This window comes from Melospiza melodia, chromosome 1 (genome assembly GCF_035770615.1).
Source record: "Melospiza melodia melodia isolate bMelMel2 chromosome 1, bMelMel2.pri, whole genome shotgun sequence".
Lineage (NCBI taxonomy): Eukaryota > Metazoa > Chordata > Aves > Passeriformes > Passerellidae > Melospiza > Melospiza melodia.
This window is the reverse complement of record NC_086194.1, coordinates 52,776,804-52,804,404: the sequence shown is the minus strand read 5'-3', so window position 1 is coordinate 52,804,404 and position 27,601 is coordinate 52,776,804. Positions and strand designations below refer to the sequence as shown.

Below are 27,601 nucleotides of genomic sequence, written 5' to 3'. Positions count from 1 at the left end.
ACCTCTGTCATATTTGTATGTATTGATTAGATCTCCTCTCTGTCTTCTCCTCTTTAGATTAAATAGGCCCGGCTCCCGGAGTCTCTCTTCATAAGAGAGATGTTCCTGACCTCTGATCATCTTTGTCACCCTCCACTGGACCCTCTTCGGTAGCTCCTCATCTCTCTTGTCCTGAGGAGCCCAGAACAGGCCACAGAGCTCCAGATACGGCCGAATAGAGGGGGAGGATCCTCTAACTGCAGTGACACGAAGACATCCAAGTTACGAAGGGCGGCAAGCCTTGTGCCTCCCCTCAGACACAGCCTCGCCTTCACGGGGTTCATTTGAACGCCAGGGGGCGCTGTGCCGCCGTCCCTCCCTCGGGCCCGCCCGCCGGGGGGAGCTGGGCGCGCGAGGGGCGGGGCGTACCCACGCGGCCCCGCCCCCCGGCCGGCGCGTGCTGCCCGCAGCCTCCGCGAGCCCGCGGCAGCGGCAGCGCCCGGCGGGAGCGCGGGCCGCGACGGGCACGGGCACCGGCACAGGCAGGGAGACGGGAGCGCAGGAGGAGAAGGCGGAAGAGAAGGAGAAGGCGTCCCCCTGCCGAGGGAGAAGCCCCGCACCATGAGCCCCGACGAGAAGCCGCAGCCCGGTCGCTCCCGCGGTGACCGGCCGCCGCCACCTCAGCCGGCGGCCGGGCGATCCCGGCGGCGGGGCGGGCTCCTGGCGGAGATCCGCACGCCCATCCGCACGGAGCCCTTCCAGGAGCGGTACAGCCTCAGCCCCGGCCGGGAGCTCGGCAGGTGAGCGCTGCCTCCGCCGCCCCGGACGGCGGGGACGGAGCGGGGCCGGGGGTGGCGGCAGCCCGGCCCGGGGATCCCCGCCGGGGCAGAGCCGCGGCCGGCGGGGCTGTGCCGGCCCCGAGGGCGTGCCCCGGCCTGGGCTCGGCTGCAGGAGGGCGCTGGGAGGCAGCTGTACCCCGCAGCTGTCCCCCCTCCTGCTGCTGGAGTCATCCTCGGCTCCCCAGCCGTGCCGATCTGGCTGGGCAGAGATGCTGTGCTTCCCTGGGAGCCCGTGTGCAGTAGTGGATATTGGTCTAGAGTTCCACTGGAGAAGAAAACCTGCCTCCTCCTTTTTTTTTTTTGTTCCCTTTTTTTTTTTTTTTTAAGTATTAATTATTTCCTCGAGCTTTGTAAGCTATGACGTGGAAAAACAATTTTACACTCCTTTAGGAGAGCATATGCTTGAGAGTAATCTAATGGTGGAACTTTTCAAAGAGTTAAAGCCGGTGAAAGTCTTGGGTTTGGAAGTGATTGCACATGTAAGGTTTAGTCCATGTATAATTTCAACACATGACTGAGAGAATGCATGGTTTAGGGCAAAAAGGTGCATTAAAAGGTTTCTGCATCTTGGGAACTACATATATGGAATTTCGGCACCACTTAACCAATACTTTTGTCTTAAATTCTGTCACTTCCTATTAAAAGAATGATAGTATTCTTAGAATTACATGTGCTTCATCCAAAGACTGTTTCAGTAAAAAAGATTAGATGGAATACCACCGATATATGGAAAGACATCCTCCTGAATGTATGTTCTATTGCAGGTTATGCTCGCTGTGTAACTCAGTTTATACAGTGGGAAAACCAACGCCTTTGGAGCTAAGGAGGAGTTTCAAGGCAAATGCAGCTGCTGTAGGTACCTGTAACAAATATTTAGGCTGCCTGGGTGTTAGCTTAATGCTCACTTAGCAACTCTGATGTACCAGTAGAATAATACCTATTTAAACATAGTGGTCTAAAGCATTCAGATGGTAAGCAGGTGGGAGAAACATCCCATGGAATGAGAAAGCTTTTTGTAGATTATTGTGACTACAATGTCTAAGGCCTGGAAACTGAAGCTAACTAAACATAGGCTACAAATCAGCCTAAATTCTAAGAAACAGTCCAAAAGGCATGGAAGCAGTGTAGTACAGAATGTCCTGGTATCACTCTGTTTTGGTTTCTTTTTTTTTTTTTTTTTATTTGAAGTTGAGATGACTTCAGAAAATATTTTGCAGTTCTTCCATGGAATGAGCATTTCCCTCAGAGCCGGGTGATAGTCACCTAATCAGAGCATGGAGTAGATGAGGGTTCTTTCCGGAACAAAAAAGTACAACTCAGATGATTTCCTTAACCTAAGAATAAGAATTAACTACTGCTTCAAGTCTTAGTCTGCAGTTTAAACCAGTAAATAGCAGCATGGATTTTTGAGTGGAATATTTTTTGAATATTTTAAGGATGACCTTCACGTGAAGGCTGTGATTTTGCACCAGGAGTTAAAATGAGTTAAGTGGCAGTTCCAAGTGTTTGTCGTGGTTTTGAGCAACATTGCACATATTTTTGGTTCAGACTATCTCTCCTTAACTTCACAAGTGTTTTCACTATCTTCTCTTTTAGAATATAGAAATCTCTACATTTGAATGCATGTGCTTGGTTTTTTATTCAACAATTTTAAATTTTGTTTTTTAAAAAGCAGACACTTTAGCTCAAATATTCAAAGACTATTTTTTGCCACCTCTGTGACAAAATGTAGGTGGAAAATCTCTCTGCCACTTATAACTATAATTTTCTTGATAATTTATTAACACAAATGCTTTCACTTTTATATGTTCATAAATTGTGTAATTCTCTCTTTATGGGTAGAATTCATCTTTACAAAGAACAAATTAGCAGCCAGGTATGGCAGGTTTTTGTCTTCGATGGAAAGCAGTCATTGTGCACACAACATAATCTATTTTAGCATTAAGATTTGGTAGAAAAAGGTTTATACACTCTGTGTTTGTCCATCCCATTTCCCAGAATTTGAGAAACAGTTTGAAAGCTGAACTTTAGGTAGGTTTGAAAGTAACAACATTTGTATGGATTGTGTTTTAAACTGAGAGCATGGAGATGGAAGCAAGTTGGTTTTTCACCTTTGCTGCGTGAGCTCAGCAGGTTTGTGCGGTCTTTGGCCTCCCATTCTGTCAGTCAGCACGTGTATGTTGAACTTCCCAGGGCACTTGGAGCCTCTGCTTTGTGTTCTCTGGTCTCCCGAGTTTGGAGGAGGTGGGAAGAAAGTGGAACGTGGCAGAATGTTAAGGCATTGTAGTTCTGGTGATGCTGGGAGGAGTGGTACAGGGGCTCTGGCCACAGGTGGCACATTATGGAGCAAAAATCCTGGGGGAAACAGTCCTGAGAGGTATGGATGAACCTAAGAGGAAACTTGATCACAGTGTCACCAGAGGGACTTGGGTGCAAACCCGTGGGAAGTCAGGCTTCATTAGTTCTGCTCATAGGAGAAAAAATGCTTTCAGACTGTAGAGCTTGTGTGCTTCAGAAGGTGCTGCCTCGTTCGGTAGCTGAACAGGCATTTGCAAGTCTGTTGAAACACAGCTGTTGGGAAAGCCAGGTTCACTTGGGAAAAATATCAAAAACTTCGTTATAATGGCTACTCAGGAAAGGAAATTATTGCAAGTTCCTTAACATGACATGAAAATAAAAGTTTTAAAATTAAATTATTTAATATATGACATTTTGGTCCAGTATTCTCAGCCTTAATAATTTTACTGTCCTCAGAATCACAGTCTTCTCACGCAAATCTGACCTTGCGTGAGGTCTGAAATCAAACTTACCTCTGATGATTGTTTTAAGGGTGCCACTTCTCATCACCTCACTGAGATTTAAATGTTTTCAGACAATGCTAACTTGAGTTAGGTTAGTTTGAAGCCGTGTCACCTTTGCAGAGGACAAGACACCAATTGCTTAACTCTTCCCCTTACCACTTGTGCTTAAGCCATAATTGTACTGTAAAATGGGGAACAATACATTTTTTACTTCCAAGTACTTCCTTAAGGAGTCTACTTATAATTATATTTAGTTGCTTTGCTCATTTTCCTTGAGAAAAAAACCTCCTAATTGCAGACAAAGTATTACTAGGCTATTAATTCTTCAGTGTGTTGATGGAATGTTGCACTCCTTTTTTTATGTGAAACAAGGTATGCACATATTATAAGTCATCATTTGTGTACAGAAAAGAATACTCTTGATTCTAGAGCTAGGTTAGAGGAAGGAATAAGTTGACTGGTCTGTATTCTGGAAGGTAATGGTCACCTTAAATGATTGATCCGCAGTAAAATTATCTTCTAGCAAAATGTGTGCACACATGTAAATATGTCCAATGCAATTCTGGTTTTTCTTCTCGTTCCGTTTTTTTCTTAAAGCATACAAGCGCATTCTCCACCCAAAGGTGAGAATAAGAAACAGTGTAATCATCCAGGGAGTGTGAAATATTCTTTGTTTCTGACTAGTGATGTGGCTGTAGTTTCATGTGTGTGTCTTGGATTTTTCCCCCCCTGAAAGAACAACTCTGGCATGCACTTTTATTTCTCAGGTAGGTTTCAGTGATGTGTGTCTTAGCCGTACATGACACTTGTACCATTTTGTGCCATCACACTGCTGCTGTCCTCAGCTGCTCTCTGCAGCAGCACAGTTGGGGTGAAATAGCTGTGGAACTGAGCAAAAGTGGAAAAGAGGTGAAAATGAAGAGTTGCAAGTAGTTGGTTTTGCCATTTGAGAATAAATTTATGTGAGTAAAATATTCATGAGCATCAGAAATGTAATCCCTGCACTTTGTTGTTTGGAAATCCAAAATTGTCGGGGGAAAAAACCCACACTTCAGAAGAAATGTTTGATATGAGTTACATAATAAACTGCATATAGTATTGTGGATCTCAGAAAAGTTTTTTTCTGAACTTTATAAAAAGTAAACATTTTTACAGAAAGAACTTATTCCTGAATTTGTTACAGTTGACAGTGTTTTATAGGTCACTTTAAAAATAAGATTAGTTATTTTTAAATATTTAGTTAAGCTCAGTTATTTATATATATTATAAATAAATTAGTCAGGTTAGTTCTCTGTTCTGATCCTAGGACAACAAAAATTAATTGGTGTCACGTAAATGTTGCTGCTTATCTGATTTGACATTTGATTTGTGATTTGACAATTTACCTTTGAGCTATAATGTGTGCCTAATGAAACAATGCAAATTCTGTTGGCAATCTGAAAAGGTGACATTGAGCTTCTTTGTCATCAGATATGATTTATCTTAACTCATAATTCTTGAATATTTCAGTCTCTTGTGAGGCCTGAGAACTATTTAGAGTTTCCTACTCTCATCTCCCTCCAAAGCATTTTTATTTGTGATTGGATGTCTGGTGGTCTGTTTTCAACTTGACAAATGTGATTTTCATCTCAAAATTATTCTTCTTTCCATGCAACATTCTCACTGCTAGCTCTTCTCAATACACTGAAGTAGCAATGATGTGATCTAACACTATTTTATATACTTTTTTATAATAAGTTCTGAAAAACTGGGTTTTAAGAAAAGCAAAGATGAAATGTATGCAATGTGAACTTCATAAGAATACTTGTTTATATATGTCTTATCTATTATTCTGTCTCAATCAAAAAGAAATTCTTTAAAACTTAATCTGTTGGTGTTACCATATAGTGGAAGCTATCTTTAGATCTTAGCTCTGAAATTTTCTCAGACATGAATCTAGATCACTGCACAGTAATTAGTTCTACTGGTTATAAACATCAGGTTTGTCAAGTTTGATCTTTTTGGGGATCGTATTCAGAAAAGATGAGTTCTAACAGGCAGTGGTTATAATAGCTCTAATTATAGGCATAACCAAAAGGAATCCTGGGCAGGATTCTTGGTCTGAGACAATTTAGAATTAGTATTTGTCAGCCAGCTGAACTCCCGTGTAACCTGTCCTTTGAATAACGTCACCTATCAGGCTTCTGGCCAGCTCAGCTAAACAGGACATGCGTGGCCACACACGGTGGTGGTGGCTCTTGCTGCTTCTTGCTGCCCCATGAATTCTGTTTTATTTCCATAGTGACTAATGCACGCTGAATCGCAACATCGGTACTCATTAGGCTAATTAACTTCTTTCCAGATAGATTTTGTATGTAATTCAAAACAGCATGGGACTTGAAAGCTGCATTATAGAGATTTCAAACTTTTCTAAGACACTTTCTCTAGGTCCTTCCTGGTGCTAGAATTAAAAGCTTTTGACTGCACTAAGGCAGCATTCAAGAGGAAGTAGGCAGTGCATTCAGAGACTATATAAGGAAAGCAAGATTAAACCCAGGCAGGAACCTAGATTTATTGGTTTAAGGCTTAGTATCTATCAGGTGTTGAAATAACTTGCTGTTAAAGGGCTTCTCAATTTATTTTTATATGTTGTTTTTTGTCAGCATACTTACCAGTTGATTTTTTTCTTGAGATGTTTTTTGGTGCTAAGAATTTGAACAAGTATATTAACACTTTTGATAAATGCATAGCTTCCTATTGTACATAAATTTTGGGCTACAAAATTATCTTCACGCGTTTACAAACTTCAATAGTTTTGTCTTCATGTATGTATTAGTAATTAAGAACATTTTCCCAAAAAGTTAGGTTCAAGACATTGAAAGCATATTCTTGCTGTTTGTCTGCCTTCACCAGACATCTGGACTGTGCTGTGATCTAGTCTTAATACATATTGTGCTGTAGATAATGTGCTTATGCAAAATAGTATTCCTAGAGGAATAACTGTGGCTGTATCAGTGGTTACAAGTCCAATTATTTTATTGAGATTGCCTAGCAAATACCCACTTTGTGGGTACTTATTTGACTTGATTCATTTAGACTGTGTGATTTTGAAACAAATGCTTATTAAAAGCAAGCTGACCACAACTTTGTTTAGCAGTTATATTTCATGGATAACAGTCTTCTGCCAATAGGCTGGGAGAGTGGAATCTTTGACACGAGCTGAAGTAGTTAATTCTGTGAACTTTGGCTTGGATGCAGGAGAGGCAAAACCCATAGTAATTTTATTCCAAAATAGATGATGACTATTATTTTGGTTTCAGCAACCCTACAGCAAGTAAAGGACCAAAATAAAGATCTCAAAGCCATTCCTGCAACTTTATAAGAAAATGTTTACATATAAATAAAAAAAGGTAGTTTTGATGATCATTATACCTGTTTGGTAAGAACTAAAGCAAGGTTACTGTACTTCAAAGTGTGGGAATTCATCATTGCATTAGTGAGAGGTATTAATTAAAATACCTTTTTAGTCTAAAAATCAGCCGTGTGTGAGAGGAGCCGAGTGGAGCAGGTGGTGTGGGACTCTTGCAGGAAGTTGCGAGCAGGCCCTTGTGCCAGGCCCCAGGTGCTGTGGGGGAAGTGGTGTGACGCAAGCGCGGCGCTGTGGTTTGAGCTGGCCCGCTGCATCACCAGGTGTGTGCTCTGCCGAGGTGACGCTCATTAATGTGGGCTCAGCACCCTGCTCAGCTCTCTGCTCTCTGCTCCTCCTCACCTTGGCACTGCTGCCAAAATCGTGCTGCACAGCTTGATTTTAGTCAGGCTGCTCCACTGTGTTTGCATTATCCCCGTTCCTTATTCTTAGTCTCACTGTATAAGTAGATGGTTTTGAGAACTATTCATCAGAAAACTCCAGCTGTTATCATTTGAGACACGCCATGGTGAAAAGACCATCTTGAAAAATGTAGAGTATGGATATTGCATGGCAAACGGAGCAGGATTCAACAAGAGTGCTCTTGCCATGGATATAGTGGGATGCTTCAGAACACAGTAACTGCGTTACTGTGAGGTGGTCAGAGAAAGCCTGAATTGCTCATTTGTACATTTGGATTTTGCCAGCTTTTTAAATTAAAGTTTGGAGGATAATGTAGCCTTGGGAACTAGCACAGCTTGTTTGCTCTGTTTTTGAAAACCGTGCTGTTTGAATTGATTGGGGTTTTTTTAATTCCTTATGTTTCATGGAAATTATTTACACTCTGGGCTGAGGTGTTTTGAACACAGAGATCATCATTCAGCAAGGCATCTTTCTAAATTCAGATTGAATCTTAAATGCTAATAGTGATTTGGTTCAAGTTTCCTGAAACATTATTATTAATTTATAAAGGCCATGCTGTCACTAAGGCATGTAAAACTAAATTCTTATTTAATTTCAGGGGAAAATTTGCAGTGGTGAAGAAATGTATCCAGAAGGACACTGAAAAAGAGTTTGCAGCAAAATTCATGCGAAAAAGAAGAAAGGGCCAAGACTGTCGGATGGAAATAATCCACGAAATTGCAGTCCTTGAGCTGGCACAATGCAACCTTTGGGTCATCAACCTGCATGAAGTTTATGAAACTGCCACAGAGATGATTTTAGTCCTGGAATAGTAAGTATTAGTAATAATTCCTGAATAACTTTCTGCAGTATTTGCTTAAAAGTAATAATGTAAAAATACTATGTATCAACGTGAATAATGTAAAAAAAAAATTATTGGTTGCCTGTTACCCTTGCTAAACTTCAAGAATAATTGCGAAGAAAATGACGATTACAAGAAGTTACGTGCAGTCTCATAACTACTTCAGATTATAACAAATTTCTCCAATTATGTAGTATCTTTCAAAGCTGAGCTATAATTTATGTAGTTAAAGCATCTTAAATGAAATATGAACTCTGTACACTCCCTGCATGTGAAAGACAAAGAGGAAAGAAGCAATGAGTATCTGTTCAAGAACCAAAGTTTATTTCACTGACAGTGGCAAAAATGGGATGAAATCTGCTGTGGTTTTTTTCACCAGTTACAAAAATGTATTGAAAGCAACATCATTGCTAAAAAGAAACTATTACAACCTTCTGCAATAGAAAACTTGCTAAAACAGTATCTTTTTGGGGAAAGAAGGGAGGAGGAGGATTGAGACTTAGAATAGTTTCTTTCAAAAGGACACTTGACTTTGCATTTGTCTGTGTGGTTTTCTCCACTTCAGTTTGTCCAGATGGGCATTCCTGCAGCTGCTGTGGCTGTTCATCTCAAATGCCAGTGGCTTTAGATAGTAAGGCATCTCACTGGCTTCCAGTACTCAGCCAAATGCTTGTTGCTACTGAACTGTAAATTCTTGTTCAGTTCCAAGGATTTTAAATAATTAAGAGAGGAACAGTGAGGCTCAATAGTTCAGAAGTGACTTGTTTGTTAAGATAAATCTAGTTTGTGCAGTTCTTCTCTTACTTGATAGCAAAAAGAAATGGTGAGAAATCTTGTGTACCAATCACATCTTGTTTAGGAGTCAAAAGAAACTATCTTCAAAGTCCAGTGAAATGGAATGAGACCATGTCTCCTAAGGCAAAATTCCTTCTAGAATACATTTTTTAAACTTCATTGTGCCCTTAATGAAGTCATAATATGTGAAATATTCAAGTATCTTTTATAATACATAGGTGTGACAGAGCTTCTGGGGTTTTAACTGCTGCTACTGAAACTCATAAATACCTGCTTTAAACACTAGCAGAAATTTAAACTCAAATACAGTTTCATTTCCTAGATCCTATGGGATTTAATATGAGCAGTGGAATCTAAATGAGCAATGAGTTTTGTGATACTTTCAATGCAAAATTCCTAGTTTTCTTTTAGAACTCAATTTTCTTACAGTTGCAAAACTTTTAATATGAAGTATTAACTAGGTTGTTAAGTAATTAGCAAAATTACTGGGTTTATATGCATCAAACAGTCATACCTCATTTCAGATAAATAGCTGTGTGCTGGAGCTGTAAATTAAAAAAACAGTCTTTCCCTGTCTTCAGTAAGTATGTCTGGATGCTTCTTTAGTGTTCCAAAGACATGTTGCAACAAAACAGGTATGAATGTTAGTGAATTTCTGACATTCTGAATGCAGAGGATTAAAGAACATACCTAGACTGCAAGCTTCTCTAGGGCATTTCAGTTTCTATTAAGCTTGATGGTCTCTGTGGCTGATCTTTATCTCCTGAAGAAGTAAAAAAAATACTTAATCTTGGCCACTAACTTCATCTGCGGAGATTTTGAAGTTTCTTGTCTTGATGTAGAATCTCTCATAAGGGCTGAGGGTTTTGCCTTCAGGAAATGTTTTGCTTTCAGGGAGAGAAATAGTAATGTTACGTGGAGGGTTGGCTTTCAAGCACTATTGATTTTTGAGAGAAAACTAACTTAAAATGTTAATATTAAGTGTTGAGGAAGCAAGGAGGCATTACAGTGTTGGGTTCAGCTGTAGCATAGCAAATTGGGACTGTCTGCATCCACCCTCACAACAGCCTCTGACTTTGGTTTGTTGTCATAAGACCTCAATCAGGGTATTTAAGGCAGAATTTTAGGGGTATATAAGCCTAAATGGGTAACAGAAACCCCTGAATTAATCTGTGGGCCAGTTATGTTTCTGTATTTCACTGAAAATAGAATGAAAAGAACCTGGAATTTTGCTGAAGAAAGTACAGATGCAGTCTGGGAAATTTGACATAGCAGGTATAAAAAGAAAAAGCAAATTTGGTAACTTTTGGACTTCATACCTGTATGCAACCTACCTGTCATCTTCCAATTTCTTTTGAAAGAAAGAGCAGTAGTGCGTCTGATGCTTAAGAACTGGTCTTTTTCATAAGTGTTCATCACCATGTTTTTACACATCTGGGGAAGGGAGAGATGATACTAGTGAGAAATTAGTAGGTCAAATGTATAGAATCCTGTAAGTGGAGCTTCAAAACTTTTCATCCGTAATATTTTGTTATGAAGAGCCTCTGAACTGAGCCGGAGCCTGTGTAAATACAGTAGACTTCTGTTACACTTGCTTTAAAAAGAGGAAGAAGTTGTCTTTTTCATCTTGAAGACACAGTTAGTATTTATTTTATATGCTGGATGAAGTGTTTTTTCACCTGTAGATATTTGGATAATGTAATGGACTTACATGTCCATTAATACTAATGGACTTACATAGTCTTGGACATGATTTATTGTCCTACTTACTGGAGGAGTGACCAGTTAAAATAAGAGTCTGCTGGCAGGAAGTGATCCATTTGGCATAGGATTCAACAGACTGAACTTGAAGCAAACCCACTGCAATCACAAATAACTGCTGCTCCAATGTTTGCATCGTGTCTGAGTAGCAAGAGGAGTTGTTCTAGTTAGCAGTCTCAAATCAAGACTGGAAGTCTAAAATCATTTTAGGGGAAAACTTCTCAAATTGTCTTAGTTACCTTTGTTTGTGTTTCATTCAGTTCTTGGGCTGCCTGATTGAAAAGGTGAAGGCAAAAAGCTAAAAGCATTTGTCTGAGAACTGAGAACTTCTAAGACCAGTATCTACAATTTTATGGATTTGGAAGCTTCTCTTCCTATATTCTCTCATCAGATATGGATTTGTAGTTTTCTCATGCTTTGGGAACATTGGTACATTGCCTTACACTGGAAAAATTACCAGTAAGTGCACTTACTATCCAATGGTGTGCCTAGCCAAGGACAGAGGTATGGCTGTCAGCAGCAATGAGCATGAACCTTTGCTGGTAGTGTTACAAGCACTGTGGTGTGAACTCCATGTACAGAAGATAGATGGCTTTCCATTATTTTGCAAAGATACCCCTTTCAAGAAAGACTTTTGACAGAGTTGAAGATTCAGGAAGCAAATTTTTGTCCATTGCAGATTGTATATAACTCAGCATTGAAATCAAGTGTGTTTTAGCAATTGGTCTACGTATTTGTACTCTGATGATTTGTACTTCTGCATCCTTCAGTAACTTAATGTCTGATCCATTAAAGCTGGTGGAATAGTTCATTTCTTCAGGTGCCCTGAAATAGGTTTGTTCAATCTTTTTCTAACGATAAGTTAAATGACTGTGTTAGTGTCTCCTAAGTGTACTTGAAAGAAGTTTGATGCTGACTTTCATACAGTTCATTGTTAAGATATATTTCAAGCAAGATAAGTAGTCTCCATTTAATCTAAAGTCAACATAATTGTAACAAAGATTAGTTCTCTAGACTTCCAAATGACTTTTAGCTCATTTATGCTGCTAAGTAGATATAAAGTGTTAGCATGCTTTTCATTGATGAAGAGCAATTGGATTTCACTTGAAATGAGAGAAATTCATGGCACAACAGTACTTTCATAAGGAAATTAAAATAGCTAAAGAATTATGGTTGCCATAGCTTTCAAGTTCAGAAAGCCTTCTTTTGTCTCACAATTTTTTCATACACTTAGCTAAGGGAGGGTGTACTACAGAAATAATGCATTCTAAGTAACGCTAGGTTTCAGAATGTTTTGTCATTTAATATGTCCTTATCAATTTTTTTTTCAGATTAAGATGGCTTATTTTCTTAAAAAGTTTGTTGTCCTAAGGATAATTCTTTGCTTTTATCCCCTAAGAGCATTTTCTGAATGGCCCAGTCATTTGCTAAGTTATTTCATAATGACAATTAGAAAAACTACAGTTTAATGCAAAATGGGTAAATATTATTAACACCAGAGAACTCCTGGTCTGCATATATACAGAAATCATAGCAGTGACATGGCTGTGATATGCTCTTAGCAGGTATTTTGAGCCCTAGAGGCCCTCTATGGTTAGATTTCTTTTCCCCCTGAAATCTAGCTGAGGTGAAAGTATTGTTAAGGAGCTTGGCTGAACTTGGAATAGGTGTGCAGGAGGATCTTTTTGGAGTTCATTTTTGCATTGTGCTTCCAAGCACTTGTGACTGGCTTGGCTCACAGCTCCCTGACTGTTTTGCTTAAGGGAATCCATTAAGCCTGCTCCACAGCAACAATACACAAAATGGTCTTGCAGTATCAAATTTCCATGTGTTCTTGTAAAGGGTGCCTGGTTTGAATGTGGGATTCTTTGGACAGAATGAATTGTCCGGGAGTTGTCCCATCAGCCTCCTAAATAGCAAAGTTAAGATCAAAAAACAAAACATTGCATGAGAAGTCACCTTCCCATGTGAAACTACTTTGTAAAGCCAAGTGTCTATGGTAGCTGAGAATGGCAGTGTCTTGTAAGTTATGGAGTGGGTGTGCATGTGTGAGGGCTGTATTTGCATGTCTCACTCTTAAAAATGCTGATGAAGCCAGGCATCTTCAGAAGTATAGGGAGAGACTTTTTTTTTTAAATAAAGTTTCTGGATCAAGGGTTTTCTACTCTCACATTGGTAGCACTGTCTCTTGATTTCACTGATGGGACATTGCTTCAACTTTTATTGCCTTGCCTTCTAACGCCTATAATTCAGAATTCTTTAGGTGTAGTATTAAAATTCTGGGTAGCTTACATTTTAGTGTTGGTTTCTGCCTCAGTTTTAATTAAGTTGCACTAATAAACAAATTGTAACAGATGCCTACCAAGCAGACATATAGCAGGCAGGGCTTTATAAGGCCCCCCACCCTCAACTTTCACTGTTTTTTCAGGTGGGTCTATTAAACGTAAAGTGTGATCCCATGTTTTGGGTATAAATCTGATTTCACTGAATTAAATAGCAGAAGTATTTTGTCCTTATTGGAAGTGGCAGAGCTTACCAGCAAAATCCCAGGGTTATTGCTATAAAAGATAGCATGCTAGTAATTTTGGTAGAAGATGTTATCACTGCATGTGCACTATAATTCACTGCTACAAGGGATTAAATCACTCTTCAAGTAATATATTATGGCATTCTTAAGGCAGAAAGTTTAATTTATGGGTTGCAGTAGATCTTTTTCTATTCCTATCTGGAAAGTCCAAGTGATGTTGCTTTTTCAAGGAATTTGGCTTAGGATATTAGAATACACTAGCTGATGTTCATTTTTTAGATGTCATTAATATTTGAATCCTGTTCAAAACTGAAGTATTACTATTTCCATGAATTAAATAAAAATGGACTGAGAAAAATGTGATAGTGTCAGGCATATGAAATTTTTCAAAAGGAATTATAGTATTAATATTCCCTTGAAAAACTCATTTTATTCTTGAGCTCTGTCTCTTGATACATAAAGAAGAAAAATAATTATTTAATAGATGGTTTTTCTGAAAGAAAATCTTAGTTTAATAAATCAAATTGTACTGCTGTACCAGCTAGTCAGCATATAGAACAGAAGTTTGAAACTCTTTAGAAAAAGATACAATTTAACCTTCTTTTAATTTTTTTTTGTAAGAATATCTGCAGGGAAATTTAAAATAATAGCTGTGAGAATACCTTGAAGGGCAAAAACTATTTTTTTTTTTAATCCATGAGGCTTTTGAAAGTACTAGGACTGTAGCCGCAAAGTTAGTGTAGGCAAAATGAACATTTGAATATATTTAAGTGTTTTTTTCTAGGAGTACACAGTTGAAATGCACCATTTTTGTATAACTCTCATTTGCTGTTATATTCATGTTGAATGTGCCTGGCTGTCCTCAGGATAGCCTAGGCAGTACAATTCATTGGAAAAAAGCAAGCAAAGGCAGAGTAGGTGGGTATGCATCAGTAAAGATTAATGCTTGTGCAAAGTCATTTTTGCATGTCACAGGTTGGTGTAACTGGAGAGGATTCTGCCCTTGAGGCTTTCACCACCTTTCCCTAACGGGTGATTATAGAATTTCATGCAGAACAAAGGGTGTATGTGCTGATTTCATAGTAGGAGTTCAACAATCCATATGCAAAGTGGCCCCATTCTAACATTGTTATGCCCATTCTTATTTTAAGATGGAGCTTCTGTTCAGTTTATTTTACCTTTGATGCTGCAGGTTTATATTGTAAAACAATTTTAGTTACTAGAGCCATTGCTATACAGAGCTGGTGCTGCATATGGCTTCAGAGTACTTTAAAAACATTCATTCATATCTAGTTATTTTTATATTTTTTGTTATTCTGTTATTTGTTTAAACATATATAAACAAAAGAGGATGCAAGCTGAGAGCTAAAATTTTCAGAGCTATTTTTAGATGAAAGAAGTTTAGAAACTTAATGCATCCCTGTATACCAGAGAGTTCATAAACAATTCAGTTACAGACTTTACATTTATTTTGAGTATATAGTACAAAGTGTTTTGAGGAGGGTGGGAGGTAGGGCAGCTTTGCTCTATGTTTGCTGAGATTTGCCTTGGCCAAATTTCCATGTAGTTTTATAGCAATGGCAAAAGGCACAACTTTTTTGAAAACACTGTCCTCAAACAATTGAGGCATTCATCTGAAAGCAAAGTCAATAGTGTTTGAAAAGTAGTCCCCAAAATGTCTGTACTATTCATATTCTCTAACCTCAATGACTAAAGTCTTTGCCTCTCTCCAAAGCTGCCATACTTCAGAAATCACTTCCAAGCCTGTAAACCCTTGCCAAATGTCTAATAACTGAAAATATCATGATTGGATTATACCTCCTGCTGACATTGCCTATACAAAAAAAAGGTGTGAGTAGAGCCAAATGGGTGCTATAATTTAGTCTGAACTCACAATATTCCTACTGTCCTCAGTGCTGCTGGAGGTGAAATCTTTGACCAGTGTGTGGCAGAAAGAGAGGAGGCCTTCAAAGAAAAAGATGTTAAGCGACTTATGAAGCAGATATTAGAAGGAGTTGCATTCTTGCATAGAAACAATGTTGTTCATCTTGACTTAAAGGTAAGATTAGTACTGTATTTTTCTTATTGATTTCTCATCTGTTGTCTTTCTTGCTTATGTCACAATAATGCCAATTTGTAATTAACATAATTTTACCTAATTATACCTTAAATGATAAAATTAAACTTTTGGGATAGAGCAGCCACCAAGTCTGCAAGCATGTTGAGGCATTTCTATGATTATGTTAAATATAAACTTCATTTGATTAAGTGAAATGTAATCAATTCAAAAGTCAATTTGCCTTGCACCTTAAATTGCAAATGAGTGCTTTGGGTAAGACTGACTTATTTCTACATTGCAGTAAAAGTGTCTGGGTATTATATGGGCATTGAAAACCAGGTTTGTCTTTTGTATTGACTTGAGTTTTAATGAAGAAGGGTGGTAGTGACACTGGTGGAATAATGTGTAATGTTTCAGAATGAAATGCTCAAACAGGACTGGTAAATTAATATGTTGAGTACATTTATAGCATTTTCTTCCCCTTTTTTCCCCAGTTATTGTAAAACCTAATTTAAATGTCTGACATTTGCTGCCAAACAGCTGACTGACATATAAATAATCATGATTTACGGAAACAAGTAATTTTTCTTATTGAAAAATAGTTTTGACCCAAATCAAGTGACAAGTAAAGTTGCCATCAAGTGAAATCTAATGGTCAAGAAGGGAGTTATAACAGGCATCCAGTGAAGTAATCTCTCCTATGGGCAGCAAGCTTCAGTTAATTTTAGTTAGCTTCTCTCATTATGAGGTTGAACTAGTTTATTGCTAAGCAAGGCAGTCTAAAAAGTAACTTGCATTACATTTTTTAAAATTCTTTTTGCATGTCCTATTCTCTTATTTACTAAGTATATTGTAAGCTGTTGCATGTTTATTCTGTTGCTGAGATCCTTACTTACACTTAGCTGTATTTTAGCACTATTATAAAGCTACCAGTAGATTCTAGTATCAAGCTGTATGGACTTAATATATTAACTTAGCACATCATGAACCATTCATCAGCTAAAGCAGATGAATCATATTTGCACACAAATATGTCATCTGCCTGGTTTTCCAAACATTTATTCAAATTATATGTGGGATTCTTTAAAATTTTATTGAGTCATACACACAAAATACTAATAATTGTACTAAAAGAATTAATGAAACATTTTTAGTAAGTGATGTGAGAGTAAGTGTTCAGAAAGACTAAAACTGAGCAGTTAGAACTCCTCAAAGTTCCTTTGTATGCTTAAACAAGATACTCAGTGTCACAATGGTTGGCCATTTAATTTCCTTGAAGCAAAATGTGTAAGATTAAATGTCTTTTGTGGACCGTATATATTTGTACATGTTTGTAGTTAAAGTTGTGGTGTTTTTTAGCATCACCAGCTGGATATCTGTAACTGGAAATGTGATGTGTTTTCTATGACTACAGTACTTATTTGCAAAAGTAGACTTGGGATGTTAATTACAGATTTTTTTCCAGAAAAGAAATTCATAAAAAGCTGACTTAAAAACTTCCCAACTGCAAACTTGCACTATAACATGGAGCATATGCAGTTCTTGCTGAAAAATCCAGCATTGTTTTGCTGCCTTAGAGAAGTTCATTAGCAGAGGAAGTTGTGCAGTGATTGAGGTTAATTAACATGTTTATACATTACTGCAGTGTGTGTTTAATCGGGTCCTACTCACAGTGGAATGACTTCCATGATTTATAAAACTATCAGGCTTTTGCAAAATAAGGTTTATGGAAGTCTTCAGAGTATTGGCAAACAAAAATTATGGAAGTGGTAGAATTAAAAACCATGACTGGCAAAGATTAATTGATCCACATGCCTTACAAGACAATTTTAAAAGGCCCATTTTTGACAGAACTCAAAAAGTTGGATGTTCACTTCAGCCACATATTTATTAACCTACATCTTCTGTTGTATCCTGTGTCTCATGCTGCTTTAACTTGCAGCTTAAAGCACAGTGGAATTTACTAAGTACTTGTTTGTGATGACATTTGGAAGACTTCTGTATGTTTATTGCTGCTATGCAAGGTGTTTGCCAATAGCAAATTTTACAAATTCTTTCTAAAATGGGGGGTTTTGCACTATTAGTTTCACCTTTGTGTCTCTAAAGATTTCATTTGTCTGTTACAAATTCCTTTGGAAAGGTCCATCCAATTTTCCATATGTTGCACCTTCAAGAAAAGTTAAATTCTGTACCCAGAAGAATTTAAACCCAAGTAGTCATCTGTATGTAATTGCCAGCTTAATGTTAATATTATAAATTTAATGAATCAGATCTATGACATTGACAGCTAACTTGCTTAGCTTCTCCTTACCCTCTGAACAGATACAAGATTTTTCTTGAGACTAAACACTGCAGAAAGAAATGGGGTATTTTGTTGTGGCTTAGCAAGGTTGTCACCTGATAATTTCTTTCCAAAAGCATGGTTCTACTGAAAGATGGTTGAAATGTGTCTTGTTAATAGCAAAGTACAATTATGTAGCCTAGTTTTGACTTGGATTAAGAGCAAATATAATGCTACCAAGTGCAAATTAATTATCACTTGACAGTATTGTGTTGATGCTATTTAATTTGCAGGGTGTGCACAGATTGTAGGCAGGAGTCTTTCATCTCTTCTTAATGGTGCTTAAAAGCTGCAGAGTAAGGGAAGTCTCCTTTCTCTGTGTTTTCATTTGCTCTTTGACTTAATCTTGAATTGGGGTTAGGTAAAAGCTTACTGTAGTTGGGAATGGAAGAGAATTTAAGGCATGGGGGATGAGGAAGACGGTGTGGGGGTCCTTTGCCTTTTTTTGGATTAGCCAAGTTAGTATCTTTAGACATAATGAAGCTGGGGTATCTCAGCTAGTCAATTTTCCTGTTTCTGACCACTATTTCTTTGATAATTCCTGTCCTTTCTTGTAGGCATCTGAGATTTTGTGAATATTATATCATTAGATAACCTGCAGAATTAATGAAATTAGGTAAGGTGAGGCATTGATTAGATTAAAAACCTGACCTTTATTGTGTGTCCTTAGTCTTTATGTGTCTTCTTGAAACCAATTAAAGATATAAGAAATAGGAGGATGGTTTCATCTACATGGAACCTTTAAGCCTTCTGCAGTAGAGGGGGAGGTCTTCAAACATTGCCATTTGATGGTTTTCATCAACAGTTTCAGTAGTGCTTGAGGGTAAAAGTGAAAGGCCCTTTTTAGAATGGCCACCAGGAGAGCCTCCAACCTGCATCTCCTCTCTTTGTGGGCTGACTGGAATTAGGCAAACTTAGATGTACTCTAGCAGAGTAAAACCAAAAGAGAAACACTATTACAGTTGTGAGGAAATTATCTTCCTTTTTTGAAATTTTGAGTAATGGTGTCAGGCTGAGAACTATGGTGAATTCAAAGCTATGGCTTCTTTAAGGTTTCATGTTGGCGTTTAGGCTGGTACTTCACAAGAATCCCATAATCATTCCTTAAAATAAGAAAATTATTGGTATTTCATTAGGAATTGATTCAGAGTTATGACTCAATTCGTACTGTAGACAGGGGTTTTTTTTCTGCATAGGTGTGTTTTGCATAATAAGATTTTTTAAAAAGACAATAAAAATAGCAACTGCTTTAACTACTAAAATGTTAAAATACAGGACTGAAGGGTTTCACAAACCTTTTCTATTGAAAATTTTTCCTCATTTAAATATAGAGGAAAAAATATTTTTCTCATGCTTTTAATTTGACTCTTCATAACTAAATTTCTCACTGGGAATAACATCTGAGAGGGTAATGAGGGAGGCATAGTTAGCTTTTTTTGATGTTTGCTTTTCTAATACAAATAGAGAAGAACAAATCTGAACTATAAAGAATGCGGGAATGTGCTGCTCCAAAACCCTTTGTATAGCCCCCATATCCCAATTTGTAAAGAAAATTAAAAAAGAGCTATTCTTAATATGTAGATTTACAAACAGAAAAGAAATTGATAACACCATGGAGTTAGTTTCAAATGACAGTTTAACTCTGCAAGAATAAAAAAACTCGACTGCATTCAGGTCTTGCAGTGAGGAGAAGTGGCCAAAGTTTTTAAAAATGTTCTTGCCCAGGTTTATTTCTGTATTCAAAAGCAAGGCTGTTCATGTGAGAGCATATCTTCATGAGTGACTGGGGATGGAGGACAGAGCAGCTCTGTGCTTAGGGAAGAAGTAAAAATGCTGGTGTTAGTCCATCTGAATTATCAGTCAGAGGTTGCTTTGCTGTTCTTACTCTTTTCAACCACTCTGATGCAAGATGATCCAGGTTCCCAACAGACTTCTGCACTTTCATGGAACTTGTGCTTACTAGAATCATGAAAGCAGTGCCAATTGTCAGCACTACCATTTGGAGAAGTTAATGATAAAACCCAGTGTGTTCACTGGTTTGGGGGTTGGGAAAGTGAAACCTTGGGGTGTTTTTTTTGTTTTATTTTTTGGCAACAATATACTTCAGTTGCCAAAGTTTTTCTTTTTTAAATTAAGCTAGCATTTAAAATAGTAAGGAACTTCTTAATGACCACAAAGGTGCTTTGAAGGAAGACAGCCAAGATCTAGTGACGTCAGTGCAAACAAGTTTATCCAAAGGTGATGCTCTTAAAAACCTGTTTCTCAGGCTGCTATATTTTTTTTAAAGCTCTTCTTCAGTTCATATTCTGTAATACAGTTGTTTGTACTTTGAACAGGATTCAGGTTGGTTGCAACAGACCTTTAAACAGGTGCAGTCAAAATAGTTGTGTGTTCAGGGTTTTTAAAATGATTGGGTGATTTTGGACAACCTTCCAAGGGAGGTATTTTACACCATCTATTGGAAGAATTGAGGAGCAAGTGGAGTAAAAAAGGTGATACAAAGGACTAGAGAGGTACAAGTGTGGAGGTCCTTGCATGCTGTTGTTTAATGACAGCTATTGGCATGTATTTCTAATATGTTCTAAGCTAACAAAGGTTTGATTCTCAATTCTAAATTTATAATCCTGCCATTCCTTTTAGCCTATGTGTTTCTTCAAAATCACCTTGGGGGAAATAGATAAATGATCCAGGGTTTCATACTTGTTACAGGAGGCACTGTTGTTGCTCATGGTCTAAAATAATTATGCAATATGATGTCAATGACATTTGGTTTTTTGTGATCCCAAAAGTCTTCTCCTCTTGTTTTTCAGCCCCAAAATATTCTGCTAACCAGTAAGTCTCCTCTGGGAGACATTAAGATAGTAGATTTTGGCCTTTCCAGAATAATGAAGAGCAGTGAGGAACTAAGAGAGATCATGGGAACTCCAGAATATGTAGGTAAGTTGTTACTATAGGATTGATGAATAGTCCAGGCTTCTGGGGAGTGAGAAGAGGATTTGGAGCATGCCAGCCTGGCTGGGGAGTTACTGTGTTGCAAGATCGAGTTATTACTTGGACTGGTACTGCTGCCAAAGTTAGGACTGGCAAGTCTTGCCAGTCTAATGAACTATCATTGTGTGCTTATGTTGAAGATGAAGACACGCTTTAGATGAGTCTTACCAGCAGTCATAACAAGTATTGCCTGGATTAAAAGTTTAAATTCACATACTCAGTCTCTGAATATTTTAGCCAGTGTAGGTTTTCTCTTTTTTTAAAAAAAGCCCAAACCACTCCAGGCCTTGAAAATATACTTAAGAATATATTTAAGTTGTATGGTATATCTTCATAGTTATGGGTTACAGTGCTGCAATATGCAATGTTGGCTATTTCTGTTTTGTCTGCAAAAAACTTGTATACAGATTCCTTAATTGGGAAGGAGGCTGGCCTGGCTTCTGAAGATGGCAGTAAAAGGAAAACAATTTTTACACTTAAAAACAGTGAATAATAGAAACCACTTAAATAACCTGAATAGAAGTATCTTGATTTCAAAAGACTGTCGTGCTTCAAATGGCTTATCTTAAATTTTACCACATGGCCATTATTGCATTTTTTATCTCTAATGTAATGTCTGCATTTTTTTTCTCTCTGAATAGCTCCTGAAATTCTGAGTTATGACCCAATCAGTACAGCAACTGATATGTGGTAAGTTGGACAAATTAATGGTCATCATAACTTTACTGAAAAGGGTTGTTCTTTGGGGATTTCTTTGTTTATTTGCTTTTAAGAAGAAAAGACTAACTAAAAAACTGGTTTTCTTTTTTTACTTTCAATTTAGGAGCATTGGAGTACTGGCATATGTTATGCTAACAGGGATATCACCTTTCTTGGGGGATGATAAACAAGAAACATTCTTAAATATATCTCAAATGAACGTAAGTTACTCTGGAGAGGACTTTGACCTTGTATCAGAGTCTGCTGTGGATTTCATCAAAACTCTGCTGGTTAAGAAACCCGAGTAAGTAAAATATACAATTGTATATGCTAATATGTCAGACTGACTTAATTTTAAATGTAGCAAGTGCTAGTGTTTTCATTTTTAAAGTATAAGGAGACTTTGATTTCATTTTGCTATTACTTTTTATGTATATGAGAATTCCTCAGTTTCCATCCAGGATTGTATATTCCAAAGGATGTCCAAGTGTTAGTAATTAAAACTCAAATTACTTTCAGAAAACTGTGTATGAACTGTAGCTTGTAGCAGTGAACACTAGACCCATTCTTCTTGCTGGTACTTTGCTGTCTTTTACATGAACTGAGCTTTGAGTCCTTAATCTTGGATGGGTTGGTAGAGAACCTTTCCTTTTCTGGTTCACTAATACACTTTTCTTAATGGGCAGCAAACTGGAAATTCCATATTCCCAAACAGAACAGGTGTTTTCTGTGGAACTTTACCAGTTCTTCATGGGACATGTCAGCTATTGAAATTGCCTTCTGCTTGTCATGGGGAATATTTGAAGAATGTAGAAGTTAGATAATTTTTCTGTATATAAAAAGTATAAACTTCAAAAGTTGGTTGGCAACGTGAAAGTGCAAACTCATATTTAGGGATCTATGAATTCCTTTCTTTTAAGTGCTAGGAGTTCATCTACTTGAATTGCTGTGGTCTTTTTTGGTAAAAGATAACTGTCAGTGCAATTCTGTCTGTCTTTAATACAGTCATATCCTTGGAATAATTTTTGGTGACACCTTCTGCAAGGTTCTGAATTTTGTATTCATTTGGACATTTATTTTAATACTTTCCTTGCTCTGCAGGGACCGGGCAACTGCTGAGGAATGTCTTCAACATCCATGGTTGGAACAAAGTGATAATCCTGCTTGCAGGGCCTGGAATAACAGTACAGAAGGGGAGACCAGTGATGCCATCCAGAAAGATGCAGATTCTGCCTCTGAACAATCAGTAGATGCTGAGAAGACCGGAGAGGAAGAATCAATAGTGACAGAAGAACTAATTGTAGTGGCTTCATACACACTGGGACAATGTAGGCAGTCAGAAAAAGAAAAAGTAACTGAGCAGAAAGCCATTTCGAAACGATTTAAATTTGAGGAACCATTACTGCAGGAAATACCAGGAGAATTCATTTACTGAACTGTATGGAGCTTCATAGCTATAACTGGAAGGCAGTTTTTTCTACTAAACAAAAGTATTCTAGCCAAGTGAATTTCTGATATGCAATAAATGTTCTAGATAAAGGAAAGTGTTTATAAATGGCATACAAAAAAATGTGCCAAGTTCTTATTTTCATGGAAGAGATGAGATTTCAAGTGGCTGACATGCATTTAACAAAGAGGATAAGCTTATTTTTGTTTTTATTTTTATTTCTGGTTTTTTGTTGTTGTTATTGATTGGTAACAGATTTTTCGCTAATTGTTCTGGTGTTTTTGAGAAGTTGACACTGGAAGTGTTTTGGTGACAGATGTCAATAGGAGTATTTTAGGATACATTTTGGTATTTAATGCAAATATATAATGCTGGGTTTTCCTCAAACGCCTCCTAACTTCAGTGGAACTAAAACTTGAATGAGAGGAGAATTTGATCACCTGGTTTGACGTACAGATTTCAGAGTCATGCTGTGCGTATTCCTTTGTTTACATCAGGTCAAAGACCCAAACTCCTCTGGAGTGTAGCTGAACAGTGAGCTGAACTTCTCTAGACAGAGATGCACATGCCCCACTGGGAATGAAATCTGTACTGGAGATATGTATGATTTGGGAGCACAGTAAAATTCTGCTCCTGAGGGTGATGTATTTGCTTATTTCAGTCACTTGTGAGCCAGCAGAGATTGTTTCCTTCCCCTCCCGAGTTGGGTGAGATGTGCCAATAGAATCCAGCTCAGTGTGGCCACACGTGCTGATGAGAGGAAAAAAGAATGACATTCTGATGTAGCTCCTCTGAAGTTTCTGAAGTTCTCTCCACTGACTTTACCATGTTAGGTTAGACAGTTTGTCCAGCTAATCAGCCCTTGATTCCACTTCCCCCAGAAGCAGCTGGGGTTTAATGAGGTCATTTCTACCTTCTTTCTGTTCCTCTAACTGCTGCTTTAAGGAGAAAAGGAGCATCAGTAGGCTAAATTACAATTGTTCAATATAGCTGTCAGATGAGGAAGAAGATACTGCTTCTTCTGAAACAGTGAAGCACAGCTCGTGCCTCCTGCTTCCTGATCACTCTCCCTTAGACACTTGGAAACACAGCATGTTATGTGGCCTGGCAGAGTGGGATAAGGGAGCAGTGTGGATGGGTCATAGTTCTCAATGGACGCAGTCCCTCAGAGGACAAAGCTGGCACCAACTGGGCACCAAAACTGAGTGGATTTTGCAATGTACAGATCTGAGGATCTTGGCCTGAGTCCTAGTTTTCTAAGAAATCTTTCATATTGATGCTGTTCCAAAGTTTAATTTTTATGTAATGGAAGTTTAGTACTATTATATTGCATATTGTTAACTATTCAACTATTTATTTGGTTTCTTTATGCTGTTCCTTTATAATAAACTCTGACAAAAGTTTTCTTGCTATAAAACAGTGAATAGAAAATTTTGAGCTAGTTTTTCCCTTTTTTTCCGTGTTGGTACACACTTTTCTAATTTCAAATGTATCAAATGTTCTACTCCATTTAGTGAGGAGGAGTTCAGGGCTTTGTGCTAATGTTACAGTTCCTCCTTCACACAAAAGTTGAATGGCTTAATAAGAGCAGCAGTACTGGGGTGATCTGATCAGCATGGCTGGAAAGGTGGGGGAAAAGCACTGGTACAGAAGAAAGCTGAACTAAAAGCAGTGGGATGACGGGTAGTTTTTCCATAAGGCTTCATTGCCAGCGGTTGGGCTACCTTTATTTCAAGCCCTATCGGGGAAGTTGCACCTAAATTAAACTGTTCTATCAAGCATCTTCCCCTATAGCATTACATATTATTGAGTATTCAAGTAGGTAGAGCAGCTTCTCGTTCCTCAAAGGTGTTCCTATAAAACAGCCAGTGGTGCTCAGAACTGAGTTTGGGTGTGTTATATATTGTAATGCAGAGATGCCTCTCGTGCTCTGGAGAAAGGAGTCAGTTGCTGGACAGCTCTGGGTGGCTCTCAGCAGGAGAATCTTTGAGACAACAGTGTATCTGTGTTAGCTGGGTGTTTCTGGACACAGAGAGGAGCTGATCCTACCTACAGTGTGATCTGTTTCAGCCTTTGTTAGGCAGGACAGTGCCATCATGGCCATCTTTCACTCTCCGGACATTTGCCCAAGACAATTTACTTGGGTGAGGGGACGCTGATTCATGGAATTCTTCTGTACAAGATTGCAACTTCTATCTTCCATCAATGCCATTTTGACATTTTTTCCCTCATATCCATACTTCCATATGTTACTAAGCTGAGCAGAGCAGTGAGATTGAAGCATGTTCACATCCTACCCTTACAGAACAATGTTGCCAGTGTTGCACACATAAATGTTTAACAACACCTGGTTGCCCACAGCAAACTATTTGAGGGATATATATATATATCCCATTTCACTTCCTCTTTGTAACCACAGATCATGTCTCAAATTGAGACTGGTACTAATGGAAAAGAGTAGGTGCTCAGCAGTATACATTTTGTCCTATATATACTGTTTTTAATGTATGACAGTGAAGCTTAACATGTATACATGAAATATATACTTATTTCAAGGCCAGCTTTTCTTGAATTGGCTGCTTTGAGATTTCCAGTGGGCTGCATCTCTGTTGAACTCTTTGTGCCTTAAGGTGATTTTATACACTGTTTTTTAACGTCATTAAGAATTTGTATAGAGTTGTGAAGGTTTACTAGTGTAATTTATAAACAAGGCATCTTAGATTCACCCTTTAACAGGGAAAATTTTCTGTAATGTTTAACTGCTGGACTATCAGCCAGACCCACACCCTTGAGGCTCTTTCTGTTCCACTGTGAGCGTGGGTAAAGCTGCAAGTGAGGTGTTCCTACTCTGAGCTGTAGGAAGGGGCTGTTCAATCAGTGTTGTTGAGGAGCTCAGTTATGGATGAAGTGACACATCAGTAAAACCAGGAGCAAAGCAACAGCTGTGAGGAACAACTGGTTTTCTGCAGCTCCATGAATATGGGGGACTGTGTGTATGTACTCAGGTCATTTAGGAAAAGCTCCTGTGATGGTGGGGAAGGGGCTGCTTGTGGGGAAAGAATCAGCTCCTTGGACCTTGTGGGCAATGCTCCCTCACTCTCCAGACTCAGCACATGCTGGCTGCCTTTGTAGCACAGAGAGCATGGCTGCTGTTTGCTCAGAGGCAGGATGCTGAAAGAATGGAAGGGCAGATGTTCCTACAGAGTTATCTGTGGTTCATGGAAGACCCATGAGCTGTATCAGTAGGAGGAGCAAGTCCAGGCCCAGACCTTCTTTCAGTTATTGGAACAAATAGCAAAGTCCTAATGAAAAGCACAGCCTTGTCTCCTCTTGTTGCTATATTCACCTCTTTAAGGGAGAGGCTTATAGATTTTATAGTTGCTATTTTTGTCCAAAGTGGAATTTGCATTGTGATTTGTCTCACGTGTCACATTTTTGTGTGCAGTTCTCTAAATACAAAAGGTGAATTCCAGTTTGTGATCTACCCCCTGAATCCCCCTTGAGAACTGTTAGGTCACAAATGCAAATAAAAGTTCTGCCCATTCTCCACTGGTAGTGCTCACAAGGGATGGGGAGGGAGATGGGCCTTGCATCACATTACTTTGTGGCTTAAGATCTCTCTTGAATATTTCAGGTGTTGCTCCTGGAAGACAGTTCAACATTTTAAAGAAATAGTGCCAGTTCATTGTACTTCTGATAAGGCGTTTACTGTTTCAGGAACTTTACAATGAATAAAATTTTGTTTTCTGAACAGCTGATGGATCTTTTGTTTTTTGTGCTTTGGGAAACACCCATTAGCAGGATTACTGATATTTTAGTTTTCTGAATCACGCATTTGTTCAGTATGTGCAGCAAATATAAAATGCATCCAAAGCCTTTTCCATACTAAAGCAATATGCTTCCACTGTAGAGTTTTTCACGGTACAGATGTTGAATTAAGCTGTCATTTCAATTAATAAATACAGTCGGGAAAAAAAAAAGAAAGTACAGATGGATGTGATAAAAATCTCTCCTAATTAAGAAAAGGGTAGGATTCGTCAAAGTGAAGCAGACCATATAGGACCAGAGTCATTACTGCAAAATTAGGAGAGGAAAGGGAACTACTTGAAAGGATTATCTTTTTTTCCTGTAAACACAGAACTTAATTACATTGAGTCTTTGCTTGCTTGTAAAAGTAGAATCACAGTTAAGCTGGTGATGCATTGAAAGCATCTCTTCAATTAATTTGCAATGCCAGCATACAGACTGAATTACACAGGTGTTTTTTAACTAATCCTCACAGAGAAGTCTCCTGAGCTGCCAGGATATCACTTACCATCTTCCACTTTCCAGTAGCACCTTGTGAGACCCAGCTGGTCTGGCTGCTGGATGGAAGGTTGTGGGCCTTACCAACCAAAGAGACGCAACGATTGTTTCTCAGAAGTTACTGAATTAAGGTCCTTTGCTCCTAAATCTTCTAGGAAAGCAAATTAATAAAAACTGCCTTAGATTGGTCAAGGAATTACGTTAGTCTAGTATTTTTATAAAATTAGTGCTACTTAAAATGAACCAAAGGTGTTTGGCCAGGTGGGATATATCTTCCAAAGCAATACCAAGAGCAGGCAAGTCTTCATTGTTCCTGATATTACAGGACTGCCCAGGGCCTGCTGCAGGAAACTTGATAGTAAATTTTGTGAAAAACTCAGAGAAATTATGTCTTTGACTGTGGGATCT

At 38.3% G+C, this 27,601-nt stretch overlaps 1 protein-coding gene across 1 annotated transcript; it reads left to right on the top strand.

The window, feature by feature from the left end:
- The first annotated feature begins 478 nt into the window (after positions 1-478).
- Positions 479-26,641, top strand: STK17A (serine/threonine kinase 17a). The gene is made up of 7 exons (XM_063158090.1): positions 479-779; positions 8,026-8,238; positions 15,266-15,410; positions 20,562-20,688; positions 21,384-21,432; positions 21,566-21,745; positions 22,543-26,641. The coding sequence occupies exons 1-7, from the start codon at positions 601-603 to the stop codon at positions 22,874-22,876; spliced, it is 1,227 nt and encodes a 408-aa protein (XP_063014160.1). The 5' UTR covers positions 479-600; the 3' UTR covers positions 22,877-26,641.
- The last annotated feature ends 960 nt before the right edge of the window (positions 26,642-27,601 follow it).